Genomic DNA, 27267 nt, shown 5'->3' on the forward strand with positions numbered 1-27267 from the left:
ATGGAATGTGAGCTCAGACTGACAGGGATGCAGAGGCTACACAGGCTCCTGTGCTAAATATGAATAGACATGGGCCCAAGGTCAGATCAGTGTGGTTTACAGTTAATGGTACTTATATACATTCATCATATTTGGGAGCTACTTGCTGCCCTAATCCGGTTTTCTAGTCCTACCCTAAACTCTGACACCGTCTTTCCAGACAATACTTTTAGCACACCTACATGTTAGCTATCAAGCTCAGGCAAAAATTACTAAAATCATGGCCCCCTTGAAATATACCTAAAATAGACTTCCTAGCTTCTTCCTACACAAAGACTGTTAGTTTCATCTCATCTATTCTTATCTTTAGGTTCCTGTTTATTAAACAATTTGTCCTGCTTTATATCTTACCACTTTTTAGCCATCAAGTTGCATACACTATCATGACGCCTTCCTGACTTTCCTGGCCAGGTGACCTCACCAACATGTCTTAAAATCTCACCTCCTCAGAGCCATATGGCAATGAAGAAAGATAGAAACAGGCCGGGGGTATGGGTCAATCTGTCAATGCCAATATTCAGTGGAGAAGCCAGGCCTTCCACCTGCTGCTCCACATAAGTATATTTGGTCCACACTCTCAGAAGGATAAAGAATAAGGAACCTTCCAATTGAGGGGGTGGGATATGGAACTCTGCTGGTGGGACTTGAATTGTATGGATCTGTACCCCCGTTATGCTACAGTTTTGTTAAGTCATTATTAAATAACTAACAAAAAAAATTCAAGGGAAAAAATTATCCTTTGCTGATTTACTGCGACAATTACACTAAAATGCAAAAATAAAAAAGCATAATTATGAAGAAATATTTATGAATACAATTATTTACCCTCTACTGAATGTTATGTCAGTGTTTAATTAAATGTCTTACTTAAAATAACAAGAAAATATATTACTTAATGTATTGTTCTGAAAATCGACAGAAAAAAAGAAAAATGTACACATCTGTAAACATGATATATTGTACAGTCCTAGATTTTTTAAAAATTCAGTAAAATGTAAATGAATAATCAACAAAGTTTAAAGATAATACTTTCAAATTAAATTAAGTATGCTTTTCAAAGTTTAATTTAACTCTAAAGAGGTAAATACATACAAAAAACCCCTTACTGCCTCAATTAAAATTGATACAGAATTATAAATCATTTTGGTAGTAGTACTTAACTTGACTGATTCAAATTAATTGAATAATCAAACATAAAAAAGCTATATGATCCTACCAGACATGGTTTACCTGTGCTCTCACCTTAACTCTGTCATTAGCACACAACAGAATCCTAGCAAAACAAACTGATTAGATAATTAGTCTTCAGTTTTCAGAAATGAACAGTGAGGTTTCTTGGAATTTCTCTGAGAAGTTTTCAAGTTCTTTTAAGTTGTCTTCTCATGGCATAATGCTGCTTCTTTAAGGTGTCTTTCTTTTTTTTTAAAAAAAATTATTTATAAAAGGAACCATTGACAACACCATAGAATAAGAGGGGTACAGCTTCACACAATTTCCACCACCAGACCTCCGTATACCAACCCCTCCCCTGATAGCTTTCCTATTTTTTAACCCTCTTGGAGTATATACCTAAGATCATTGTGGGATGCAGAAGGTTGAAGGTCGGGCTTCTGTAATTGCTTCCCTGCTGAACATGGCCATTGACAGGTCAGTCCATATCCCCAGCCTGTCTCTCTCTTTCCCTAGTGGGGAAGGGCTCTGGGGAAGCGGAGCTCCAAGGCACATTGGTGGGGTTGTCTGCCCAGGGAAGTATGGTCGCATCCTGCTAGCATCCGGAACCTGGTGGCTGAAAAGAGAGTTAATATACAAAGCCAAGCAAACTGTTGGACAGTCATGGATCTAAAGGCTGAAATAGTGCAGGTGAAGTGTTGGGGGGTCCTCCATTTTTATAGATAGCTAGTTATTTTTAGTTATTTTTCAAAGGGCCTGTACCTATACTAGTTTTTTTTTTTTTTTTTTCTTGCCTGAGACTGGAATCTGAATATGACTTTTGTTTCCTCATTCCCTTTATTCATGATGGTGTAGGAAAGGGAAAGGTCCTGGATCTGCATAAGTCTGGTGAGTTAGACAACTCTGATTGACTGCAACAGGATGGTAAGACAGACTCTTGAGCCTTGAAGGACCGAATTCTGAAAAAGAGTGGGAGGGTCACAGAGGCTTCTGAGAGCCTTTGAACTTTTTCAGCAGTACTAACTTTTTGTCTTCACTTTTCTTATGCCATTGGATTTCTTTTTATTTTTTTATTAGTGATTTGATAATAATAGAAAAGATTGTGGGATAAGGGGGGGTACAATTCCTTACAACTCCTGTCACCAGTTCTGTATCTCATCCCCTCCACTGGAAGCTTTCCTATTCTTTATCCCTCTGGGAGTATGGAACAAAGATCTTTATTGGGTGCAGAAAGTGGGAGGTCTGGCTTCTGTAATGCTTCTCCACTGGACATGGGCATTGGCAGGTTGATCCATACTCCCAGCCTGTCTCTCTCTTTTCCTAGAGGGGCCGGGCTCTGGGGAGGTGGGGTTCCAGGACATATTGGTAAGGTCGTCTTCCCAGGGAAGTCAGGTTGGCGTCATGGTAGCATCTGCAACTTGGTGTCTAAAAAGCATTAAGATATAAAAACAGAACAAACTGTTTAATAATCAGGAACCTAAAGGTAAAAACATAGCAGATGAGATTTGGGGTCTCCATTTGGAAATAGCTAGGAACTCTATTTTAGGTATATTCCATGGGGCTCATGACTTTTGCCTGAGCATGAGTTTTTTGCCTCATGAGTTTTTGCCTGAGCCCAAAAGCTAACATTAAGGTAGGCTAAAGATATTCTCTGGGGGAGATAGTGTCAGAGTTGGAAATAAGAACAGAAAGCTGAATCAGAGCAGAGAGTAGCTTCCAAATATGGGAAAAGTATATCACTACCACTAACTGTAAACCCAAGAAATCTGATCTGGGACCCATATTCAGCACAGGAGACTGTGTAACTTCTGCATTCCTGTAGGTCTGAGCTTACATTCTGTGGTCATAGCTAGGAACATTCTAAGCTGCTATCATTTCAAGACCCATTTTTCTTCGAGTGGCAGAGTATGTTGACCCAGCCTCCCTTCGAAGAGTGGGGCAGCCCCTACCATTATTGCTCCATTTTGAGGGCAATGTCCTGTAGAGGCCCACAAGAAGGTCCACGATGCTGTTCCTGATGGAGATGATCAGTGATGGTGGAGAGAGTTATTTTCGAGGTATAGGTTCATCATATATACATGGGTTTCCCTGACTAAGGCCCTGGATGATGGAGTGGTCTGGTAGTGACCATAAGAGTCATCATTAGGCGGGACAACATGTTCAGTTGGGGCAGCTTGGAATATTTCTACTCATGACCACAAAATGTGAGCTCAGATCTATAGGGATGTAGAGGTCAGATAGGCTTCTAAGCTGAATATGGGCCCCAGATCACATCAGATTAATCAGATTTATAGTCAACAATATTGACCTTTCCCATATTTGGGAAACATACCTTTCCTGTATTTGGGTGCTACTTTCTTCCCAGATCCAGCTTTCTCGTCCTTTTTCCAGCCATGACATTATCTCCCCAGACATTAACTTGGATCCACCTGCATATCAGATGTCAGGCTTAGAAAAAAAACCAAACTACTAGTCATGGGCCCTTTGGAATATAACTAAAAAAGGCCTACTATCAGAGACCCCACAACTCTTCATCTGAACTATTCCTGCCGTTAGGAATCTACAAAACAGAGACCCCACAACTCTTCATCTGAACTATTCCTGCCGTTAGGTTAATGATTAGTCAGCAATTTGTTTGGATTTATATGTTAAATCTTTTTTCAGCTACTAGGTTCCAGATGCTAGCATGATGCCTTCCAAACTTCCCTGGACAGACAATCCCACCAATGTTTTTCAGAGCCCTGCTTCCCCAGAGCCCTGCCTCACTAGGGAAAGAGATAGGCGGGCTGGGAGTATGAATGGAGCTGTTAATGCCCATGTTCAGTGGGGAAGCAATTACAGAAGCCAGACCTTCCACCTTCCGCACCCCATAATGACCCTGGGTCCATACTCCCAGAGAGATAAAGTATAGGAAAGCTATCAGGGGAGGGGATGGGATAGGAAGTTCTGGTGGTGGGAATCGTGTGGAGTTATATCCCTCTTATCCTGTGTTTTTTGTCTGTGTTTCCTTTTTAAAAATAAAAATTAAAAAAATAAAAAGAAATCATCATTAAAGTATGTTGGTCTCTTGCCCTTATCCAGTTTTTGTAGTCCTTACTTTATCTGACATTGTTGGACTTAGAGTGATTGTGGGAAGTAGGTGAGGAGGGTATCTAGGTCAAAGTAGAAACAGTTTGATTAAATACTTTGTTGTCTTTTGTTAGGTCTACTTGCTTGCTGGACTTATTGACTCACTGCAAACTACTGTGCACTTTTACTTCAAGGTATATATTTTCCCCTAGCTTATGGATACATGTGCACATGTGCTCTCATGAGCCCTGCGGACCAAAGATCTTTATGGGGTATAGAAGCTGGGAGGTCTGGACCCTGCAATTGCTTCTCACTGGACATGGACATTGGCAGGTCTATACATACCCTCAACCTTTTCTACCATTCCCTAGTGGGGTAGGTTCTGGGGAGAACACAGTGGTGTCTAGGACACTACTGTTCCAGGACACAGTGGTGAGGTCATCTGCCCAGGGAAGTCAGGTTGGCATCATGATAGCATCTGCAACTTTATGGATGAAAAGATATAAAGCAAGACAAGTTGTTTAATAATCAGGAATCAAGGGCAAGAATATAGCAGATGAGACTTGGGGTATTCATGTTGGAAGAAGCTAAGAAGGCTATTTTAGGTATAGTCCAAGGGGCCCATGACTTTACTAATTTTGCCTGAGCCCAACAGCTAACATGTAGGTGGGATGAATGTATTGTTTGAGAAGATGATGTCAGAATTGGGAATAGGATTAGAAAGCTGGATCAGAAAGAATAGAAAATAAGAGAAATCTTTTGATTGCTATGCTGACTGGCCTCTAGAGGGCGACCACTTCCCCAGGTAGAATAGGAATGGAGCCTGGTTCCCAAGCTATCGTGTGGTTCTACCAAGAGGAACTCTTCTATTATTTTCTGTTCATGCCCTCCCCCCCTTTAATTTTATCATTTTATTGGGGGGGATAATTGTTAATAGTACTGCTGTTGACACATGAGTCTTGGATCCTTTTAAAGTTAGTCACAATTCATCTCACTCCTTGACATCTGCTTAGAGATAGGGATGGGATGTTTGTATCCCTGTTACAAATACATCTCCTCCCTTCACCCCAACTCCTGCTTATCGTAGCTTTATTGTTAATATCTACTGAGAGTTTTGACCTTTCAAATTTCACATACCTCACCATTTATACCTTTGTTTATTGTGGCAAAATATGTATTACATAAAGCTTAGCATTTTGGATATTTTGAAGTGGAATAATGTGACATTAAGAGCATTATACTTTGCAACCATTACTCGCATCTATGGTAGAGCTCTTTAATCCTGTATATTGTTAACTCTGTATCCACTGACCCTCAACTCCTTTGAACTCCAAAACTCACTATTCCACTTTTTCTCCATGAAGTGGATGTAGTGATTTCATTTAAGTGGAATAATACCTTTGTCTTTTAGCAACTGGTTTATTTCATGTAGTATGCATTTCCAAGGCCCATTTATGTCATAATTTCCTTTTGAAATCTGAATATACAACTGCATGCATATATTACATTTTGCTTATTCACTCATATATTGATGTATACTTAGGCTGCTTTTGGCCATGCAAGTAGTGCTGCTTTTAATGTACAGACATTTAAGTTCCAGCTTTCAAGTATTTAGGGTTTTGAACTTTTTTTTTCTTCTAAATGAAAGTATGAAGTGATTTGCTGTATGTAGGTTTTCCCAAATTTTTCATATCATGGCTTACTAAGAAAGAATGTTTTGTATTCTTGGGTTAATTGAAGGTCTGGAATGCAAGATAAAGTATTAGAAGTGACTGGCCTGGGATCCTGGTCACCCAGGCCACACAAGGGCTGGAGGGATAATCTTCTCACAGTAAACACTGGACTCACTGGGTCATGAGGGCTCTGCTTTGGACAGTTTCTTACTCTGGGTCCCAAGTGGCCTTTTGCAGGGTGGGGAGGGTGGTGTGTCCCATCTTCTCTTCATTTCCAAGTCACACATACACCTATTATTACATCCAAATGTCCCTCCCTTTTTCTACCTCTCTCTCCAGTTCCTAATGGATTCGGAATTCAGAGTCCTCTGATGATCTTCCCCCTACCACTTCTCCCCCCACTGGAAGTATGGAACAAAACTGTTTTTGGAGAGCAGAAGGTAAGAGTTCCGGCTTCTGTAATTACTTCTCGTCTGGACATGGGCACTGGCAGATCAATCCATAATACCCAGCTTGTTTCTATCTTTCCCTAGTGAGGTATGGCTCTGGAGCAGTGAGGTTCCAGGACACATTGGTGAGGTCATATGCCCAGCGAAGTCAGGATAGAATCATAATAGCATCTTCAACTTGGTGGCTGAGAGGCAGTAATATATAAAGCAGGACAAAATGATTAATAAACAGGAACCACAAAGTAGGAGTAGAGCAGATAAGAATGAGAATCTTAGGGTACAAAGAAACTAGAAAGTTCATTCTAGGCATGTTCTTAGAGGCCCATGACTATTATAGTTTTTTTTTTGTTGTTGTTTTTGAGTTTGATAACTATCATGGAGTTGGACAAAAATATTGCCTGAGAAGATGGTGTCAGAGTAGAGAGAAGGGCTAGAAAGTTGGATTAGGGCAGAGAGTAGCTATCTATGAATAAAAATCTATGAATAAAAGTAACTGGAGAAGGCGATTAGATGATAGGTAGGTTGTATATTTTCTTTAGTGTGAAAAATATATTGAGAAGAGATACACAGTTTTGTGGAAGGCTTAATAAGAGTTGGGTACTTAGAACACCATGCATGTGAATAAATGAAGGACTAATTCAATAAAAAAATTAACTGTTGTGTGGTCTGGGAGGTGGTGCAATGCATTAAGCATAGGATTCTCAAGCATGAGTTTCTCAGTTGGTTAAGCATTGGATTCTCAAGCATGAGTTCAATCCCCGGCAGCATATGTACCAGAGTAATGTCTGGTTCTTTCTCTCTCTCCTCTTATCTTTCTTATAAATAAATAAAATATTTTAAAAATTAACTGTTTACCTCATCCACCTGATCCTGTGCCTGCTGATCCCTGTAAAATAGTATATATAAATATATAAATTATATAATTATATATCATGTATTATATATGTAATTTATTTGTTTCTAAAGGTTTATACATCTGAATTATAAGATGGCCCAACTGACTTGTAATGTCCCTTGTTTCATATAGGTAAAGACAAAAAATCTGGAGAAGACACTGTCATTTCTCTTGCATGAGCTTACACATATGTTAGAACAAACCAGCTGGATCTTGAACTTTTTTCCTCCTTCTTGTATGCAGCTCAGACCTGTCCTTCAATTTACATCCACAGATTAGGCATAATAGAATTTTTTTTTTAATATTTGTTACCCCTTTCTTCTTCACCTCTTCACCTCCCACCCACATATATTTAGAGCAAGAGACTGTGAAACTTCTGAGTCCCTATTGGTCACAGTTCATGGTCACAGCTTGGAACATTGTAGGCTGCACTCATTTTAGGACTAGTCTTCCTTGAATGTCAGGGCAGGATGATCCAGCCTCCCTTTGGAGACTGGGGCAGTCCCTACCATTGCTGCTTTATGGTGGGGGAAAGGTCCTGGGGAGGCCTGCAAGAGGACTTATGATGATGTTCTTGATGGAAGTGATCACTGATGGTGGAGAGAGGGATTTATTAGAGGTCTAGGCCCATCATATTTGTGTGGAAATCCAAAGATTCCTTGACAAGGGCCCCAAATGATGAGGTAGTGTGATATTCACTAAAAAGGCCATTATTAAGTGAGCCAGCTAGAATTATTTTCTGTAATGCGTGTGCTTAACCAGGTATGCCACCACCTGGCCTCATAGACTTATTTTCTATAAGGCGCCAGACTGCCTGTTTTACATGTTTTACATTTCACATTTTCATTTTGAGAGAAAGGTGGGGGTGGGGGGTGCTTTGGAGAGGGAGAGGAAAGAGAGCATCTGCAGTGAAATTCAGCTTCAGTAATCAATTGATTCTAGAGATCATACTTGGGACTTCACATGTACAACTCCTTTGCTGTACCTCTGAGCCACCTTCTCAATCTGCTTTTCACTTTGTGGGAGTCAGGTCTGTCTTTGCAGTAAGTATTTTCTTCCCCTGAGGTGCTGGGTGGGTAGCATCTTTGAAACTGAAATTGCAGGAGGGAGGGGCTTGCAGAGAGAAAAATGTTGAAATAGGAGAAAGGAGAAGACTCTGAGATCTGTATCAAGTCAGAAGTAGGGTAGCAGCAGAATGATAAAGGGGTCATCACAGCAGCACTAAATGCTTCTTTTTTAAATAGTTTATTAATCTGTTTATCCAATAGGTAATGGAAACTGAGAACAATAATTGGCTAAAAAGTTCAGATCATGAATGCCCCTTTCCCCTTTCCCCTATGAAACGAAAGACTCCATGGTTACAGAGTGCACCATTGGGTTATGACAAGATTTCAAAATAATGTCTCCATTTCATATGTAACAATGTAAACTTCAAAAATAGTAAACTCTAACCCCCCTTCCCCCTCTTTACAGATCTATCACAGATAGAATTTTCTGGTAGACCTAAACTGTGGAAGTGAACAGCCTGGTGCTTAAAAGTTTCATAAAAAGGTTTACAGAGTCAGTAAATATTTTTTGATCTTGGTTATGAAGTGAAAGCAACCAGCAAGTCACCTCTTCACTGTCTACCTCATAGGCGCACTGCACACTGCAAACCATGTTCTTTTACACTGATCATCAACATTTTCATTTTTATACATACATACATACATACACATACATGTATATATATAATTTTATTTGTTTCTAAAGATTTCTACATCTAAGTTATAAGACGGCGCCAGTGACTTATAATGTCACCTCGCTTCACATAGGTAAAGACAAAAATTCTGGAGAAGGCACTGTAATTTCTCTTGCATGAGCTTACATAAACACATATGTTAGAACAAGCCCGCTGGTCCTTGAACTTCTTTTTCCTCCTCTGTTATGTGGCTCAGACCTGTCCTCCTTCAATTTCCACCCACAGACTAGCCATAATAGATTTTTTCCTTTTTTAAAATGTTTGTTACCCCTTTCTTCTTCACCTCTTCACATCCCACCCATCCATTCATCCATCCACCCATCTACCCTTCCATCTATCTAAATTAACTTTCACTTATCTTTTGGTTCAATGAAGTTCCTTAAAATTAAGAGTACAGCTCTGGTATAAAACAAAATATGACCTACCATGGCTGAAAAATAATCACAGTGTGCAATGTAATTTTCGGTTGCTAAGATTCAAAACATTTGCCCTGTCTTGTCAAGAATGTCTGTCACCCACAAAAATCTATGCAAAGATAAATTTAACCTGCTTTACATTCATTTTTAAAAAGAGCTGAGAGGTTCTTTTCTCTTTCATTTTGAATTAGTACCCTTTAGTGAAAGGTCTGATGTGAAAAAAGTGCAAGCAAATTGGACATGCCAATAAATACCGTATAACTTACTGCAGATTACCAAAACTGTACAGGTATGTACACCTTACCAAACTGAGGGTCCCTTTGTCAGGAATAGACCTCCAAATCTTTAACACCACAGAGTTCTAGGGCCTGGATATCAGCGGGCAAAGGAAGGGTGGGCTCTTCTGTTTTTGTTTTGAGATCCTGAGCCCAGGTCTGTGCCACCTTCAGCTGTCTCCTCCTTCTTCCTCACTTTGAGGCGGGTGAGAAGCTTAATCAACCAGACATCCCATTCCTCAGGCAAGAGCAGGAGGAGGAAGCCCAGGCAGATGATAATGATGGCGATGACCCGGACTCCGTTGAAGACTATTTTACTTGTATAGTGATCAACCACTGCATGGAACAGAGAGCTTGGGTTACTCAGAGATAAGTCAGGCCTGGGAACATGAAAGTATGCTTGTCCTTAGCAGAAGGGCAGAGACTTAAGGGTGCCTTTCTGCTTTGCCCACAGAATTTTTCTCAGTTTGGTTTTTCTCCAGATGGGCAGGGTTGCTATGAGTAAATAACCTTTAACTTAATAAAATATCTCTGGTATGAGGCCTTGCTCTTTCTTATATTTTGCCACCTGACCTGGTACCTTTATTAATATATTGATTTTTAAAAACTTTTTGATTTAACATTGTTTTTTAAGAATATCTTATTAAAATATTTTTGTTTACTTATTATTGGATAGAGACAAAGAATTGAGGGGGAGTAGGAGAGATAAAGAGAGGTAAAGAGACAGAGAGATACCTAATAGCTCTGCTTCATTACTCATGAAGTGTTCCCCTGAAGGTAGGCTTGAACCTCAGTCCTTGTGCATTGCAATGTGTATGCTTAACCAGGTGGCCACCACCTGGTCCCTTAAAATATCTTATTTAAGGGAGTTGGGCAGTAGCGCAGCGGGTTAAGCGCAGGTGGCGCAAAGCATAAGGACTGGCGTAAGGATCCTGGTTAGAGTCTCTGGCTCACCCCCTGCAGGGGAGTAGCTTCACATGCAGAGAAGCAGGTCTGCAGGTGTCTATCTTTCTCTCCTACTCTCTGTCTCCCCTCCTCTCTCCATTTCTCTCTGTCCTATCCAACAACAGCAACAATAATGATAACTACAACAATAAAACAAAGGCAAAAAAAGGGAATAAATAAATAAATATTTTAAAAAAGATAAAAAAACAATCTTATTTAACAGAGAGAGGAGAGAGAGAAGAAAAAAGAGAGAGAGAGAGACAGAGAGAACAAGCAGAGCACACTAGTCAGCTCTGCTTATGGTGGTCCTAGGGATTGAACCTGGGACCTCAGAGTCTTAGGCATGAATGTATTTTGCATAATCATGATATCTCCCAACCCACTATACACATACTGATTTTGTAAGATAAAAAATGGGCAGCTGGAGATTACATATGGATATATTACACATATATATGGGTTACACACATACTTATGTGCATATACATATGTGCATGTATATTTATACACAGTGAAGTTTTAATTGTGACCATCACTTGTGAGACTATGTGAAAGCTTGGTAGAGCTTAGGGAAGCTCCCCCCATCCTCAGATGGAGGTCTGGAAAGACACCCCGCTTGTTAGCCTCATTCATAGAGATGAGCCAAGAGGGAAAAGTCTCCTGGGCTCAGTTTTCCATTGTTAATCTCTCAGGCTTACAGAAATCCTATAGGCCTCTTACACTTAGTCTCTCCCTGCTGGCGGCCTCATGGCTGCCTGCTTTAAGGTTCATTCAAAGTTCATATAGTCACTTAAAGTTCACACATCCACCCCACCTTTTTGAGCACAAAGGAGAACACACTCTATCATACACCTCCCCAACACCAGACAGTAGCCTCAAAATGTTATTTCCATATGTTCTTTGATAGCTATGATTTACATCAGGCATTGTTTGTCTTCTCTCTATCTCACCTTACTGGTTTAACCCCTATGCTTCTCTCAAATGCCTTTGTATAATTAATTTGCCTGCATCATGGAGAATAATTGTCTTGACCTTTATGTATCTCATCAATTCTTGTCATACCAGTCCCCTACCATAGGGACAAGCTGACCTTTAAGAAACCTGTAATTTCTGACATATTTGAAAAATGTTCTTTGTTTAACTTTCTATATATACCCAAGCCCACCCTCAAATAAATTGAGTGTTTGTACCAAGATGCTCCCTGATGTCTCTTATTTAGATCTTTGAGCCCTTTAGAGCCAAAGAGGGAGAATTGGTAAGCTTACCGCCTGGCTGGAGCCACCCCACGTGAGCCCCAGCAACCACTGAGTAGCATGATCAAAACATACATATGGAATTATCATTGCTTTCTTTTTAAAAATTCTTTATATTTATTTATTTTCCCTGTTGTTGCCCCTTTTTATTATTGTTGTTGTTATTGACGTCATTGTTGTTGGATAGGATAGAGAGAAATGGAGAGAGGAGGGGAAGACAGAGAGGAGGAGAGAAAGACACCTGCAGACCTACTTCACCGCCTGTGAAGCGACTCCCCTGCAGGTGGGGAGCCGGGGGCTCAAACCGGGATGCTTACACCGGTCTTTGTGCTTCGTGCCATGTGTGCTTAACCCGTTGAACTACCGCCTGACACCCATATTATTGCTTTCTTGATCTGCAGTCAAATGCTCTGCCCCTGAGCTCTGCCCCCTCGCTATTGCTTTCTTTAAAGTATTACTTCATAATATGTAGAAGTAATGTACAATTAATAGACTGCAATATAGTGTAAGTATACCTCCATATATGCACTAGAGATACAAAAACTTTGTATGATTCGTTTCATTACACTATCCTGGAGCCAATCACCCTGAGATATGCCTATTCTGAAGACTACACTTGAAATGGTTCTTTGGAGAGAATATAAATTCTTGTTCTGACCCGGGGTATTCTTAGTGTAAAGTTTTAACGCCACCTGTGTTAACAAGAAAAAGGAATGGGAAATGGTTAAACTTGAATACACTTTGCTAGTAGCCCTCTGTGGAATGAAAGTGCCACTTTCATTCCACTACAATTCAGAAATCCTTTAGTATTTAACATTGATAGATTGTGCAGTTAATACAACAGATAGAATAATCAGAAATCCCATGAGCTGCACTAGAGAGAGATGTAAAGGTGAACCTGAAGGGAAGAGCTGCTTCCACCTGACATGCTACATGGTAGTAGACTCCATTCCTCTTCTATAATTTAGACTTGAATGTGATTCTTTCCTTTAGACATAATTGGAAACCTCTTATGCTATAGATAAGAACTTAAAATTTTTTTTTCTTTACTTACTTATTGGATAGACCGTATTGAGAGGAAGGGGGAGACAGAGAAGGAGAGAGACAGAGAGACGCCTGCAGCCCCGTTTCACCACATGTGAAGCTTTCCCTCTGCAGGTGGGGACCAGAGGCTAGAACCTGGGTCCTTGCACATTGCAACATGTGCACTCAATCAGGTGCGCCACCACCTGGCCGCTGATAAGAACTAAAAAATGATGATGGGCCAGGAATGTAGCCCAAGGGTAGATCATATGCTTTGCCAAGTATGAGGTCCTGGGCTCAATTCCCAACACCTCAATTAATCTTTCCCGTTAGCAGAGGTGGATCCTTTCCTCCCTGACCAGCCCTCCAAAGGACATTTTTAAAAGGGATCGGGACTGATATATGACACATATAGAACATGTAGGATGGGAGGGATGAGAAACCAAGTCATGGGAAAGGGCTGCTTTGCCTATGCTCCCAGTTATTGCCAATCTGGGAGGTTAATCCTCTACTGGGCTCTAGGTTGGGGAGTTTGGGAGATGAATTTGAAAGGATTTGTGCCAGAGCCAAGGAAATGAGTGCCATGGAGAACAGTGATTCACAAATCCTTTTGGGTTGAGAGCAGATTTTATGGGGGAGGGGGTATGAGATGAGGATTCTGGGAAGAAAGCTAAAAAACTATACCAAAATGAGCCAGGAGAAGGAAGGGAATGAGGGGCAGGTAATGACAAGCTTTTTGAAGAGCTGCCATCTAGGTGTTGGTGAATCTTCAGTGGAAAACAAAGTGAAGTCTTGATTTAATAGGGCAAAGACCTCTATCCTGGGAGGTAGAGATGATGCTTTCTCTTCTTCAGTTTGTTAAAATCTACATCATGCCCTGAGCATGATAAGCAAAATTTCTCTCCCAGAATGTCACTTGCAAATATTTTTTCATTCTACATAGTTTTCTACATTTATTACTACGACTACTATTTATCTCTGATCCCCACCCCAGTTAGATGATATGATTTTAAGTTTTCATTATATAGTGTGGTAAGCAAAAGTCAATAAATACTACATATATGACAAATGGTAACATTTTTCCCATGTGCCTTTTCTTTATATATATATAAAGTTAAACCAGGCATATCAGTAATCTATGTTGGTGTGTATTTATACATGAACATGCATTTTTGTGTGTTTACAAACAAACAGATAATCACAGAGGCTTACCTGCATTCACAGGTACACTGAGGACGATTCCAAGAGACATCAGAGTGGGGTATGTAACAGCAATTCCAAAATTTAATACAATATTGAATGCTGAAATAAAGAATGAAAAACACAGAGTGTCACTCCTGATCTTTTTGTCTTCCCTAATCTATCTGACCCCAACTTTTCTTATGAGGTTGAATTCATAGAAGTCACTTCTGCCCTTTGCTCTGACTTAGTGAGTGTCGCCCCAGAATTTGGTGATTAGGATCAGAAACTTTGATTACTCAGCTCTGCCCTCTTCCTTGAGGTTTGAAAAAGAAAAATGACAACTGGAAAAGGTACTCAGTGAGCAGACACCATAAAGTGGACTGGGACAGTGCTGCTTAGCCAACTAACTATGCCTTTCTCTATTGCTGGTCATGATGCTAGGATAGGTGTTGGAATCAGAGCTTTGAATTATTCAATTACTGATGGAAACTGGGGGAGGCAATTCCTAAGATGCTTTTTTGATTTCTTTTTTCAGAATTCAATGTATTTAATAGCATTGCCTTTGATCAGTAGGCCTTGCAGAAAAGCTTACATCAGTAGGTTTTCTTGGGCCTCATGAGACTATTATCAAGATAGTAAGAGGTTAAAGTGAGGCCTTCATTTTTCACTTTATCTAATATAAATTTATATGTTTCATATTTATAAATTCTCTCTAGTCTTGATTTCTCAGATAGTTTTTCTATCTTGGAACCAGCCTAATGCTAAGTAATATGACTTTTCAAATTATAACTGATAATGTTTATTGACACTTACCAGGAAATATCTGTTGGAAAAGTCATGATGTATTTTTGCATAGAAAAACAGAAAAAAAAGACACATCATGAATTTTCTTTCAACCCTATACTAATTAGCTCACCAACCTGTTACTGGCCTTGTAAGAAATGATATTTGTAGGTACATGCCAGATATTGGACTGTTTGTTAACTATGAGGAGAGCAATGACCATGGATACTATTAGTGCCACCGAACTAAGGTTTTATTTTACATGATATAATGATACTGAAAAGCAATAGAAATTTAAGGATACTAATAAACTGCTTTTAACATTCAGGGCACAGAGTTCCCAAAGTTCCATGGTCTTGCTTCTAACTCACTGATTTATAGAGATTCTGAGAAGATCCACACTTACTCAATAACAGGACTGAAAATCCACAAAGGTTTCCCCATGGAATGTCATTGAAAGAGCTCCAATATTCCACTTTGGTAAAGTAGAGAATGACAGGAATACAGGTGATGAAGAGGATGTTAAACACACCCAGTATGGACAAAAATAAGGCGGCTTCTCCAAACTTAGCACTGCCCAGGAGGAGCTTGAACAGAACCTGCCGAGAAAGCAGAGGGGTAGGGGATCAAGGTTCTTCTAGGACTCCAACTTGCCACAGTGGATGAAGTACTCTTTTTATTATTATTATTTATTTATAAAAAGGAAACACTGACAAAATCATAGGATAAGAGGGGTATAACTCCACACAATTCCCATCACCAGAACACTGTATCCCATCCCCTTCCTTGATTGCTTTCCTATTCTTTAACCCTCTGAAGAGTATGGACCCAAGGTCATTGTGGGATGCAGAAAGTGGAAGGTCTGGTTTCTGTAATTGCTTCCCCACTGAACATGGACATTGACAGCTTGATCCATACTCCCAGCCTGCCTCTCTCTTTCCCTAGTGGGGTGGGGTTCTGGGGAATTGGAGCTCCAGGACACATTGGTAGGGTCATCTGTCCAGGGAAGTCTGGTTGGCACCATGCTAGCATCTGGAACCTGGTGGCTGAAAAGAGAGTTAACATATAAAGCCAAACAAGTTGTTGACTAATCATGAACCTAAAGGCTGGAGTAGTGCAGATGAAGGGTTGCGGGGTGGGGCAGGGGGCGCTCTCCGTTCTGTAGATAGCTAGTAGGCATATTTTAGTTATATTCCAAAGGGCCTGTGGCTATACTAGTTTTTTTGTTTTTCCCTGAGCCTGAAATCTGATATACAGGTGGATCCAAGTTACTGTCTGGGTAGATGATGCCATGGCAGGAAAAAGGACTGGAAAGCTGAATCAGGGAAGAGAGTAGCTCCCAAATATGGGAAAGGTGTATAAATATTGTTGACTGTAAACCCCATCGATCTGATCTGATGTGGGGCCTCTTAACCAGTTTGGGGCTGGATCACATTGGGCAGCATGTGCCATGTGAGTTCTACTCGCTGCACCTTCAGCAAAGGGGTAGTAGCATCTCTCCCTTGCTCACTTGTCCATACATCCAAATATCAGTCATATCAGGATGGAGGATTACTCTCTAGCTACATAGAAAGGATCTTCTAGAATGCTGGGTTTTCATACTCATTATGATTTGTCTGTATTGTACTCATGACCCATGTGAGTGAAAATAGTGAAGCCATAGTCAGCTAGAAATATCTGCCATGACTACCATTCCTCTAGGACTTTTTTTCTCTAAATTGACTTTGGACTTGTACAACATAGCTATAAAATCACTGACCCTAGAGCCAGGTGTTGGCATAATGGGTTGAATGAACATGTTATAATATTTAAGGACCTGGGTTCAAGCCTCTGGTCCCCATCAGCAAGGGGGAAGTTTCATGAACAGGAAAGCATTGTTGTTGGTATCACGTTTCTCTCTCTCTCTCTCTTTCCCTTTTAAATTTCTCTTTGTCTCTATAAAATAAATACATAAAATATTAAAATAAAAACACTGACCTTCAATGAGCTTTAGCTACAAAGATATTTTTATAAATTGAAAATAGACATATTATAATACTTATAGCTCATCTTTGCTACATACAACCACAAATATCCCAGGAATGAGGTGGTTTTTAACAGACTGCATCCAGCTTATATTTTTCAGGCATGTAGAAGGCCAGCAAAAGAGGGAGAGATATGACTGGAGCAGTTGAATAAAATACCCTATAGTGGCAGCAGTTCCTAGTCCAACTCTGTGAACTATCAACAGTGACAGTCATTAGTGTGAATTTCTGCACTTTCATCCCCTTCTACTTTTGTTTTCTGCTTCTTTTCCTTTTCTTTCAACTTTTAAAAAATATTTATTTTATTTTAATTTTTTAATTTATAAAATGGAAATATTGACAAGACTATAGGATAAGAGGGATACATTTCCACAAAATGCCTACCCCCAGAGGTCCATAGCCAGTCAGCCCCCCCCCCCATAAATTCTCTATTTTTTATCCCTCTGGGAGTATGGACCCAGGGTCATTGTGGGGTGCAGAAGATGGAAGGTCTGGCTTCTGTAATTGCTTCCCCACTGACCTGCATTGGCAGGTTGATCCATACTCCCAGATCTATAGTCTCTCGTTCCCTAGTGGGGCAGGGATATGGGGAGACGGGGTTCCGAGACACATGGGGGGCAGCCTGTAGTGTTTCTAGCCATGACCCATGACCACAGAATGTGAACTCAGACCTACAGGGATGTAGAGGTTACATAGGCTCCTGTGATGAATATGGGCCCCAGATAAAACTGACAGAGTTTACATTTAACAGTATTTATATACTTTCCCCATATCTGGGAGCTACTCTCTTCCCTGATCCAGCTTTCTAGTCCTTTTTCCAACCATCTCCCTAGACAATAACCTGGGTCCACTTGCATATTAGATGTCAGACGAAGGCAAAAACTTGTAAAGTCATGGGAACTCTGGAAATTACCTAACATAGACCTATTAGCTTTTACCAAAACAGAGATCCCAAATTTTCATCTGCAATATTCTTGCCTTTAGGTTCATGATGAGTCAACAATTTGTTTTGCTTTATATCGTAACTCTTTTTCAGCCACCAGGTTCTTCTTCTTTATTTAAAAGCCATTTTATAACTCTTTCTTTTTCCTGTCACTGTCATGGTTTCACTACCCTGGGTCAATTTTTTCAGATAAAAAGAAAAAGATGGGGGCCAGGTAGTGGCACACCAGGTTGAGCTCCATGCACAAGAACCCACGTTTGAGCCCCCACTCCTCACCTGTGTGTGTGGGGGGGGAGTGGCCAGGTAGCTTTATGAGTGATGAAACAGATTTATTGGTGTTATTTTTTTCTATCTGTCTTCCCTCCTAATTTCTCTCTGTATTATCAAATAAAATATAAAAAAGGAAAAATGGCCACTGGGGGGAGTTGGGCGGTAGAGCAGCAGGTTAAGCTCTTGTGGCAGAAAACGCAAGGACTGGTGTAAAGATCCTGGTTCAAGCCCCCCAGCTCCCCACCTGCAGGGGAGTCACTTCACAAGTTGTGAAGCAGGTCTGCCAGTGTCTATCTTTCTCTCCCCCTTTCTGTCTTCCCTTCCTCTCTCCATTTCTCTCTGTCCTATCCAACAACGATGACATCAATAGCTACAACAATAAAAAAATGGCCAGGGGTTGGGCAGTAGCAGGGTTAAGTGCACATGGTGCAAAGCGCAAGGACTGGCATAAGGATCCTGGTTTGAGCCCCCGGCTCCCCACCTGCAGGAAGTCACTTCACAAGTGGTGAAGCAGGTCTGCAGGTGTCTATCTTTCTCTCCCCTTCTCTGTCTTCCCCTCCTCTCTTCATTTCTCTCTGTCCTAGCCAACAACGAATGACATCAACAACAACAATAATAACCACAACAAGGCTACAACAACAAGGGCAACAAAAGGGGGAAAAATGGCCACTGGGAGCAGTGTACTTGTAGTGCCAACACACTGAACTCCAACAATAACCCTGGAGGCGGAGAGACAAAGAGAGAGAGAGAGAGAGAGAGAGAGAGAGAGAGAACACTGAAGCTTCCTCCACTTCAGTGGGATCCCAGCTGGAACCTGGGTCACATCCATGGCAAAGCAGGCACCCTACAGGGGGGAACCATTTCGTCAACCCTCATAGCTCTCTGGGTATATGTGCAGGACACAGAGAAAGAGAGAAATTGACCCGAGCCATCCACCTGCTGACCCCTGTGGATATAAAGATCTGGAAGTAAAAGCGACAAAAATGGAAGTCTGAACCAGAATATTTGTGTTCATTGTGGGTTGTTTTCTGTATGTTCTTTGTTTCCCATTAGCATGCAGATAACTGAGTGTAGCAGAGTGTGACTTCTTAATATTTTTCATCATTTGGATAGTGACTTTGAAGTCTCAGAATGGTCTCAGACTATCACATCTTCTTGCTAATATGTGTTACAAAGAAGGAAGTTGATATATGTCTTTCTAGGGGCAGTGAGCTAAGGAAAAATAAGAATTAATGGTAATTTCAATTCCCAATACCCTAAAATGTATTATAGAACTGCAAAAAAGTCCTTTCTTATGAATTTATATAGCAGTTATTATTATTTTCTTCTCAATCCACAAAAGGTCAGCAAGTCTTAAAAACTTAAATCTCATTACTCCTTGAGTCATCCTGGTTAGTCTACCAAGTTGGAAACCAGAAAACATTTGATTTTCTATTGTGGATCAAAAAAGGAGGAGAAAGGAGAGAAGGAGAAATGAGGAAGGACAGTAGCAGGAAGCACAACTGAGTAGGGGAGAAAACAGAGTATTTTCTCAAAACTTGTTATGCTTAGACCTACAGTTGAAATAAACTTTCCAATGGCTCTTAACATTTTGTCAATGCTATTTTGTAATGCCCATATTACACTAGGTATGCATTTATTTATTCAGCCTATGCGACATTCTGGAGGTGTGTACAGATTCTTGTTTAATACTGGCATATTTATTTATTTATTTATTTTGCATTTTGTTACCCTTATTGTTTTTTATTATTGTTGTAGTTATTATTGTTGTTGTTATTGATGTTGTTATTGTTACATAGGACAGAGAGAAATGGAGAGAGGAGGGGAAGACAGAGAGGGGGAGAGATAGATACCTACAGATATGCTTCACTGCCTGTGAAGTGACTCCTCTGCAGGTGGGGAGCCGGGGGCTTGAACCGGGATCCTTATGCCAGTCCTTTCGCTTTGTGCAATGTACTCTTAACCCACTGCGCTACCTACCACCCGACTCCCAATACTGGCATCTTAAAACAACAACAACAACAACAATCTTTTGCCAGAAGATTTAAATGACAAAGTTGCCCCAGATACTCAACTTGGGAAATTATCTGACCAAACACTGAGTCAGTCATTTAAAGTCCCTGATCTTTCTTCAGTCCCTATCAGACAATAAAGTCATTAATTTAACTCTGCAGATAATTTATCCCAAATATTGCAAACATATAGCTCTGATGGAAAAACCTAGAAAACTGAAGCCGAGGGAGTTGAATTACTTGTTACTACAACTCTCTGTTTAATGCACATTAAAAACAACTGTTTGGGAGCCAGGCAGTGGTACACATTACCATGTACAAGGACCCAAGTTTAAGCCCCCACTACCCACCTGCAGGGAGGAAGCTACATAAGCAGTGAAGCAAGGACTGCAGGTGTTGCTCTGTCTCTCTCTCTCTCTCTCTCTCTCTCCCCTACCCTTATTAATTCCTCTCTGTCCTATTACATAAGGGAAAAAAATAAAAGGAAAACTGACCACCAGTGAATTCATCTGGCAGGCACCAACCACCATCAGCAACCTTGGTGGCCAAAAATAAATAAATAAATAATAAACAACAAAAAAGAAAGAAAGAAAGAAAAAGAAAAAGAAAGAAAAAAACTTTATCTTAAAGCACAGGGACCAACAGAGACTCTCTGAAAGTCATGGGGCAGTCATGTTGAGACTTCCTGTTCTTGAGATGCTACCTCAGAGAGCTGACTCTCCAGACACTTACCTTATAGAGGGCAGACATGGATGCAGAACCCACCACCAGTGCTATGCCAATAACAGAGTGACTGTGGAAGCCATCGGCATATGTCATCATCACAATCCCAGCAATGGCGAGGATGGCGGCCACAATCTGGATGGAAGGAAGGGGACGGTAGTTAGGATAGTTGCTGAACAACTAGATGCTACATAAGCACCAGTGAGGTTGAAATACTCATGAGAAATCAATAATGGGAGGGGAGAGTGAGAGCTCTATTGCAGTTCTTTGGCAACAAGCTAAGGCTTCTCTTCAGTCTATATTGTGTTCCTGATGAAACAAGGAGAGATTCTTGGGAACCTGAGAAGGAGGTGGCCATACTCCCAATAACAAGTTGTTTGGTGATGACAGGGCCTGGTAGATAACACCTCTGCAACATTTGGACATTCTCTTAGCTCCTCCCCAACCTTCTGAAAACACTTCATATGATCTTGCTTTTATGTTATTTCATCTTAGAAGAGAGAGCACAGTGACAACTATACATCTTGGCTCCATTTTACGTTATATAGTCATGAAAATAAGCTTAGAGGGCAGGGGTAGCTAGCATAATGCTTATGCAAAGAGACCCTCATGCCTGAGGCTCCAAAGTCCCAGATTCAATCCCCTGCACTACCATAAACCAGAACTGAGCAATGCTCTGGTAAAAAAAAAAAAAAAGAAAAGAAAAGTAAAGAAAATAAGCTCAGAGAGACTAAGTAACTTGCCCAAAGTCACAGTGTTGCTCTGTGGCAAAGCAGATGCTGAAATTTTAATTCTATCAGTTGGCAGAATTAGTGTCTCTGTATATAATCAGGAAAGCATGAAATCAGATTATGATATTTTTCAACTATACACTAAGGTGTGAAATGAGTTTTGCTTCAATCTAGCAAAAGGCAAAGCTCTTGAATTTTATGCTTAGAGTTGTGTACTTTTAGTATACTCCTCATATAGTGTTTTCATATAATGGCACTTGCAAAGTCTCTTGAGAGAGAAGGTAAGTATCACTGACTGGAGCAGAGCCAGACTCTAATCTGATTACTTATTCTTTTCTGTCTCAGTAATCCACTTTCATCCCACTGCTACATTCTGCACCACACACTGCATATGTTTTATATTCAAATGATACTTGTACCGTGCACAACTGTTCATTAAGAGAAAAGAGCAGAGATCACAAGCCAAGATGTGAATCCTCCCCTTACCCCAAAAGGCTAAGTAACAAAAACAGGTGAGGCAAGGGGTGGTTTTTGCTCCACAGCACAAACATAATGCAAAGATGTTGTTTGGAGTGAATCAATCCAGCTAGACATATGGTCAACAGAAAAATCATCAGAGAAAAAGGAGGTGAGATGGCTAAGTTTTAGGTGATTTGCTGCTTCTCCAGAGACACTTGAATATTTCCAAATTTGGATTGAAGCAGTAAAGGGAAACAGGTTTTTTCCCCCATGAAACCTTAACCTCTCTATTTGTTAAATGATAGATATTGGCTTCAGCCTGAGATGTGCTGTGCAGAAGAGCTGAGGGAAGGGGCAGGAAACATAACAAATAGATACTGCGCATCCTTTGGCTTTTTGTTCAACACTGAGGATCCCAGGTCCCCATGAGTTCATTCTGACAGGTGACACTAGGAACACTGATCCTTCTGGGTCTCTTCCTGGGTAGGGGGTCCCAGCTACAAGTTACAGGATAATCCAACCAAATGTCTGTGGGTCTCCCACGCTCTGGGCATCAGCAGAACCACTGAAACTCCTAACCTCAAGCTTAGAGCCAACTAGTGGGTGACTCAGTAATTGTCTCACCCTCAACACCCCAAAAGCCAAAGCAAAAGAACCCTCTCAAGTTGGGGGACAAAGTCTGAGAGTATTTTCTTAACAGTAATTTCTTTTAAAGACTCTAGTTCTATCTATAAAATGGAAATATATATTATATAAATATATATGAATTCTATAATATAATATATAAATAATAAATAACATATTAACATAATAATACAATATATCAATATATAAATTATATCTATAAATATATAAAAATAAATTTATATATAGATATATAAATAAATTATATTTATAAATATATCAAAAATATATATTTTACCAGAGCACTAATCAGGTCTGGCTTGTGGTGGTGTGAAGGACTGAACCTGGGACTTAGGAGCCTCAGGTATGAGAGTCTCTTTGCATAACCATTATGCTATCTACTCCAGCCACTATTATATTTTCTATCAGAATCTGGGTTGTTCGGTTTACTTTATGAAGTACTTTCCTACTTCCAAAGCTCAGAAGTTCTCATCAAACAGGCCAGTTTTGCTTCCAGTGATTGTGCATGTTCCTCACTTTCGAGACTCCTTTTGGGAGAGTATCTTATTTTACACTAAGAAGCTAATCATTCCTGACCTTTCCTTTCTAACCATTTCCTGCTCCCCAACCCTCACATGATCCAACAAAGCTTGAGAGGATGTAGGGAACCAGATTGGTAGATACAATCAGCTGTAAGACCAAGAAGGACAAGAGAGACTATCACTGTTAAAGCTGGTGAAAAATTAGCCCAAGGAGGAAGAGACACAGGCACTCTTTAACATCTTCAAGGTGGCCTCACAGGTGATCCATTATCATAACTTATCTAGTCCCCAGGGTTCTGGATCTAGAGTCCCCAAAAGTCACTGTATACCTCATGCCCCCTCTGACCACATTGTTCCTGCTCATACCAGGAGGAGAAGGAAAGTGTCTGAAGCCCTAGAGTACCAAGAAAGAAAGGAGGGGGTGGATGCAGCACTCTCTGAAGTCCAATCATTTCTCAGAGTGGTACTGCTCTCCACTTTGGCTAAACATGGGATGGACCAGATACCCTCTGCTAGAGGCAGAGGCTTGTAATGTATTTTAGATCTATAATTTTGGGCTATTTGGAAATTGGGAAATAATATCCTAAATTAAAAATATACTTCTCAACAGTTTCTCTCTGAATACCAAGACTGTTCTGTCAACTCCAAGAATGTCAGTTTTGAGGGGCCTTGTATTTGGGGGGCTGGAAAAGGGCCTGAGTTATAGACCCCTTTGTGGTGTGTGTTCTGTGTCCTCCCTTGTGGTAGGGCACAGCTTTTCAGATGGGAGCTGGGGAAGTAGGATCCAAACTGGAATTAATCCAGATGAGTCTGGAGAAACACTGAAAGCATTTCAACGCTTTTGAACAGCAACAGACCTGATTTAAGCAGGAACTGGTCTTAGAAGTACAAGCCCCAAGGTATGTGTTTCTGGGGTTTGAGGGTTCATCTGAATGAACTCTTAACTATGTTTTTTTTGCTCTTTCCTTAGTTCCTGCTGGTTCATAAGTCATAAATATTGGTTACAAACTATCATTGAACACTTTAACAACCTCTTCTTCTATTTCTCCTATGGTATTACACAGTCTACCCTTTCTTTATCCAGATGCTGATCACAGCTGGGTGGACCTTGGGTTTTGGAAGGCAGTACTTAATACAACACAAAACTACCTTTCTAAATTCTTTTCAGCTTCCGACATGGCCAACATTATTAAAGTCAAACAACAACCCTTCTTGTTGGGTAGGGAGTAAGAATATTAAGAGGCAACATGGATTGAGTTTTATGTGCTAATATGCATCACCTTATTCTATTTTCATCATTGTTCTAAAAGTACTAATATTTTATTTTTAAATGAGGTGATTAAAGCCTCAGAGATGTCAAATAACTTTCTCAAGATTCAGCAACTTTTAAGAGCAGGCCTAGGATCCAAACCTTAGTCACTTGGCTCTGAAACAGAACATGTTCCTGTTGTGTTAGAAATCCTGAGCCTAGAGAGTCAGGAAACATAAGAAGTACATCTGACCACAAAGTCAAAAGATGACACGGAGGCCAGCCTGTATTACTGCTGATGTCATGGATAACTAGAATCTCCTTAGTATTAGAAGATAGATTTATTTCTGCTCTTCTCACATGTATGGAGTTTTTTTTTTTTTTTTTTTTTACCTTCAGGGTTATCAGTGGGGCTCAGTGCCTGCACTATGAATCCATTGCTCCTGGAGGCCATCTTTTCCCATTTTTGTTGCCCTTGTTGTTATTATTGTTATTGCTGTTGTTGCATAGGACAGAGAGAAATTGAGAGAGGAGGGGAAGACAGAGAGGGGGAGAAAAAGATAGATACTTGCAGACCTACTTCACCACTTGTGAAGCAACCCCCCTGCAGATGGGGCACTGGGAGCTCGAACCAGGATCTTTGCCCCTTGTGCCATGTGTAATTACCCCCTTACACTATTGCTGGGCCCCCGACTGGAGCTCTTAAAAACTTTAAGAGACTACAACACTTGTGATGTCAATAAATGTCTAACAGATACAAAATTACAAACATAAAGCTAAAACACATCAATTTTTTTATTCTGATTCTCAAACTTTTAAGCTCAACCATATCTGTTCTCTTAAATTTTTGGAAAATTACACATTGGATGGTACTAGTTAACCAAGCAACAGACTAAGAAAAGTCTAGGAGAACACATGCATCACTTAAGACTTTACCTTGAACATAAATATCTGTTTATCAAGGGAAATCTTTAATTTGCTCTTGTCAACATCTGGTGTCACACATTTTTTTGCCAGTATTCTAAATTCTTGCAGCTGAGAAGAGGGAAATACACCTCGACTTGGAATGGAAAGCTCTTAGATGATATGTCACAAACTTCTAAGTGTAGTTATATAGTAATTTAAAATACACAACTTTACAAGCTATAAAATTCCATTATCAACATCAACTCCTTGATTCTTGGTTTCAGTGCTGGCTTGATGCTGAAGACATCAACACAACACAAATAAATTAGTTTCAACTAATCAGAAGTTTGAGATGGTTAAATTTCATAATTCTTCAGGAATGTTAGGAAGAGACTGTCTTTTTTTCATGCATAGCAACAAAGAATAGAGTTTAGCAGGGGCTCAGGTTTCTTTTTGTACTTCTTTCTCTTAACTACATAACATTTTTGTTTTCTTCTGCTTAGATTTAACCTTGAAGGTTCTCTATTCTGTATAGGGCTCATTAGGAGTTTGTTTTGAACATTAGAATCACACCCAAGTTCCATGCATTCTCTTGGCTCTGTGAGTTAAAACAAAGTTAGTAGACCCCAGGATAGCAGAGACCTCAAAGTTCAGTCAGGCAGACTGTTGGCAGACTACTGCGAGAAGTACCTGTGTTTCTTGTGGAGAGTTATTAGATCATTTATGTACTGAAAGCTTTTCTGGTAGCAAAGTGAGTGAGGTTTTTTTAATTCCAAAATGAACACTAAGCCTCCAAACAAATTCCCCCCTACTGCAAACTAAAAATACAACTCAGTGGTTGACTCATGTTCCCCATTGCTGTTGAGTAACTAGTTGGGTGTGAATTCACCATTAGGTGATGTCATTGTTCTCAGGGAAATGACAAGTAGAGGGTTTGTAGTCTGCCCATTTCTGGGTGCTAGTATGGCTCACTTTAATGGGACTATCTATCAAAAGGACTCTCAGCTTCATGGCTAGTCTACATGGTCTGTGGGTGCAGGAAGTAAGTGAGCCATGTACTCTGACTACAGGAGAACTAGCTGTGTGTCTGATGCAACTTTTGTCCTTTTGTGCATCAAGGTGATGATGGGGCAGTCGCAGCTCTTGGTCATCGATGGTGGAAAAGCAGAAACTATCAGAATTCCATCAAAGCTAATATATCATACACTCCTTTTATTCAGGGTGAGTCCCTCAGTCTTCCAGGTGATATTTGATAACACATCATATTTCATACAACTGGAATGAGATTTCGCTAACTGGCTTTCGTTAAATTTTAATGAAATTTACTAAGTCTAGGTTGTAACAGGAAGAGGTGATTCAAGGGATATCATTTCACTCCTCCATTGTCTGGGTGTGAAGCAATATAACTCTGCCTCTCCAAAATGTAGATTTAACATCAATATGCCTATGCTACTTTGACTTTGTACATACAGTTCAGAAAAAAGACCTACTAAGACTTCATTCATGTGTAAGCACAAAAGATCCTTTTCTTCCAGATATGTCCTAGGCAGAGTGTATGTGTTAGCAGAGAATTCCAGGCTGTAGGGCACTGCTGCCTGTGTGATAGGAATGAGCATATGAGAGGGGGAGCTCCTCACCATTCTGAGGTTGGGTGCCCATGGATACATACTTTAGGGAATGCTTGTTGAAATGCTTGAAAAGAAAGGTGCTTGAAATGAATGCTGTCTACTATGCTTTGCAAGCAAGAAGTTTTCAAGGCACACCAAGAACCAGGCCTTCTGCTGAAAATCAAGGAAAGTGGTCATCAGCTTCTACTTATAGTCCAGCACATGGAGTTAAGCAAGCCAATGGGCAGGTTTTGGTTGAAATCA

At 40.3% G+C, this 27267-nt stretch overlaps 1 protein-coding gene across 2 annotated transcripts in view; it reads right to left on the reverse strand.

Annotated features, from left to right (window-relative positions):
• Positions 1-8476: 8476 nt before the first annotated feature.
• Positions 8477-27267, reverse strand: part of SLC35F3 (solute carrier family 35 member F3) — a 481439-nt gene continuing 462648 nt past the window's right edge. Inside the window, exons 5-8 of one of the 2 annotated variants that reach the window (XM_007522917.3) lie at positions 20895-21020; positions 15320-15512; positions 14161-14250; positions 8477-10063 (exon numbers count right to left, since the gene is read on the reverse strand). In XM_007522917.3, the coding sequence (XP_007522979.1) occupies positions 9828-10063; positions 14161-14250; positions 15320-15512; positions 20895-21020 (645 nt within the window). In that variant the 3' untranslated portion in view covers positions 8477-9827. The remainder of the gene's footprint in view (positions 10064-14160; positions 14251-15319; positions 15513-20894; positions 21021-27267) is intronic. The other variant, XM_016188059.2, reaches the window with a different exon arrangement.

Source organism: Erinaceus europaeus, chromosome 6 (genome assembly GCF_950295315.1).
Source record: "Erinaceus europaeus chromosome 6, mEriEur2.1, whole genome shotgun sequence".
NCBI classification, from domain to species: domain Eukaryota; kingdom Metazoa; phylum Chordata; class Mammalia; order Eulipotyphla; family Erinaceidae; genus Erinaceus; species Erinaceus europaeus.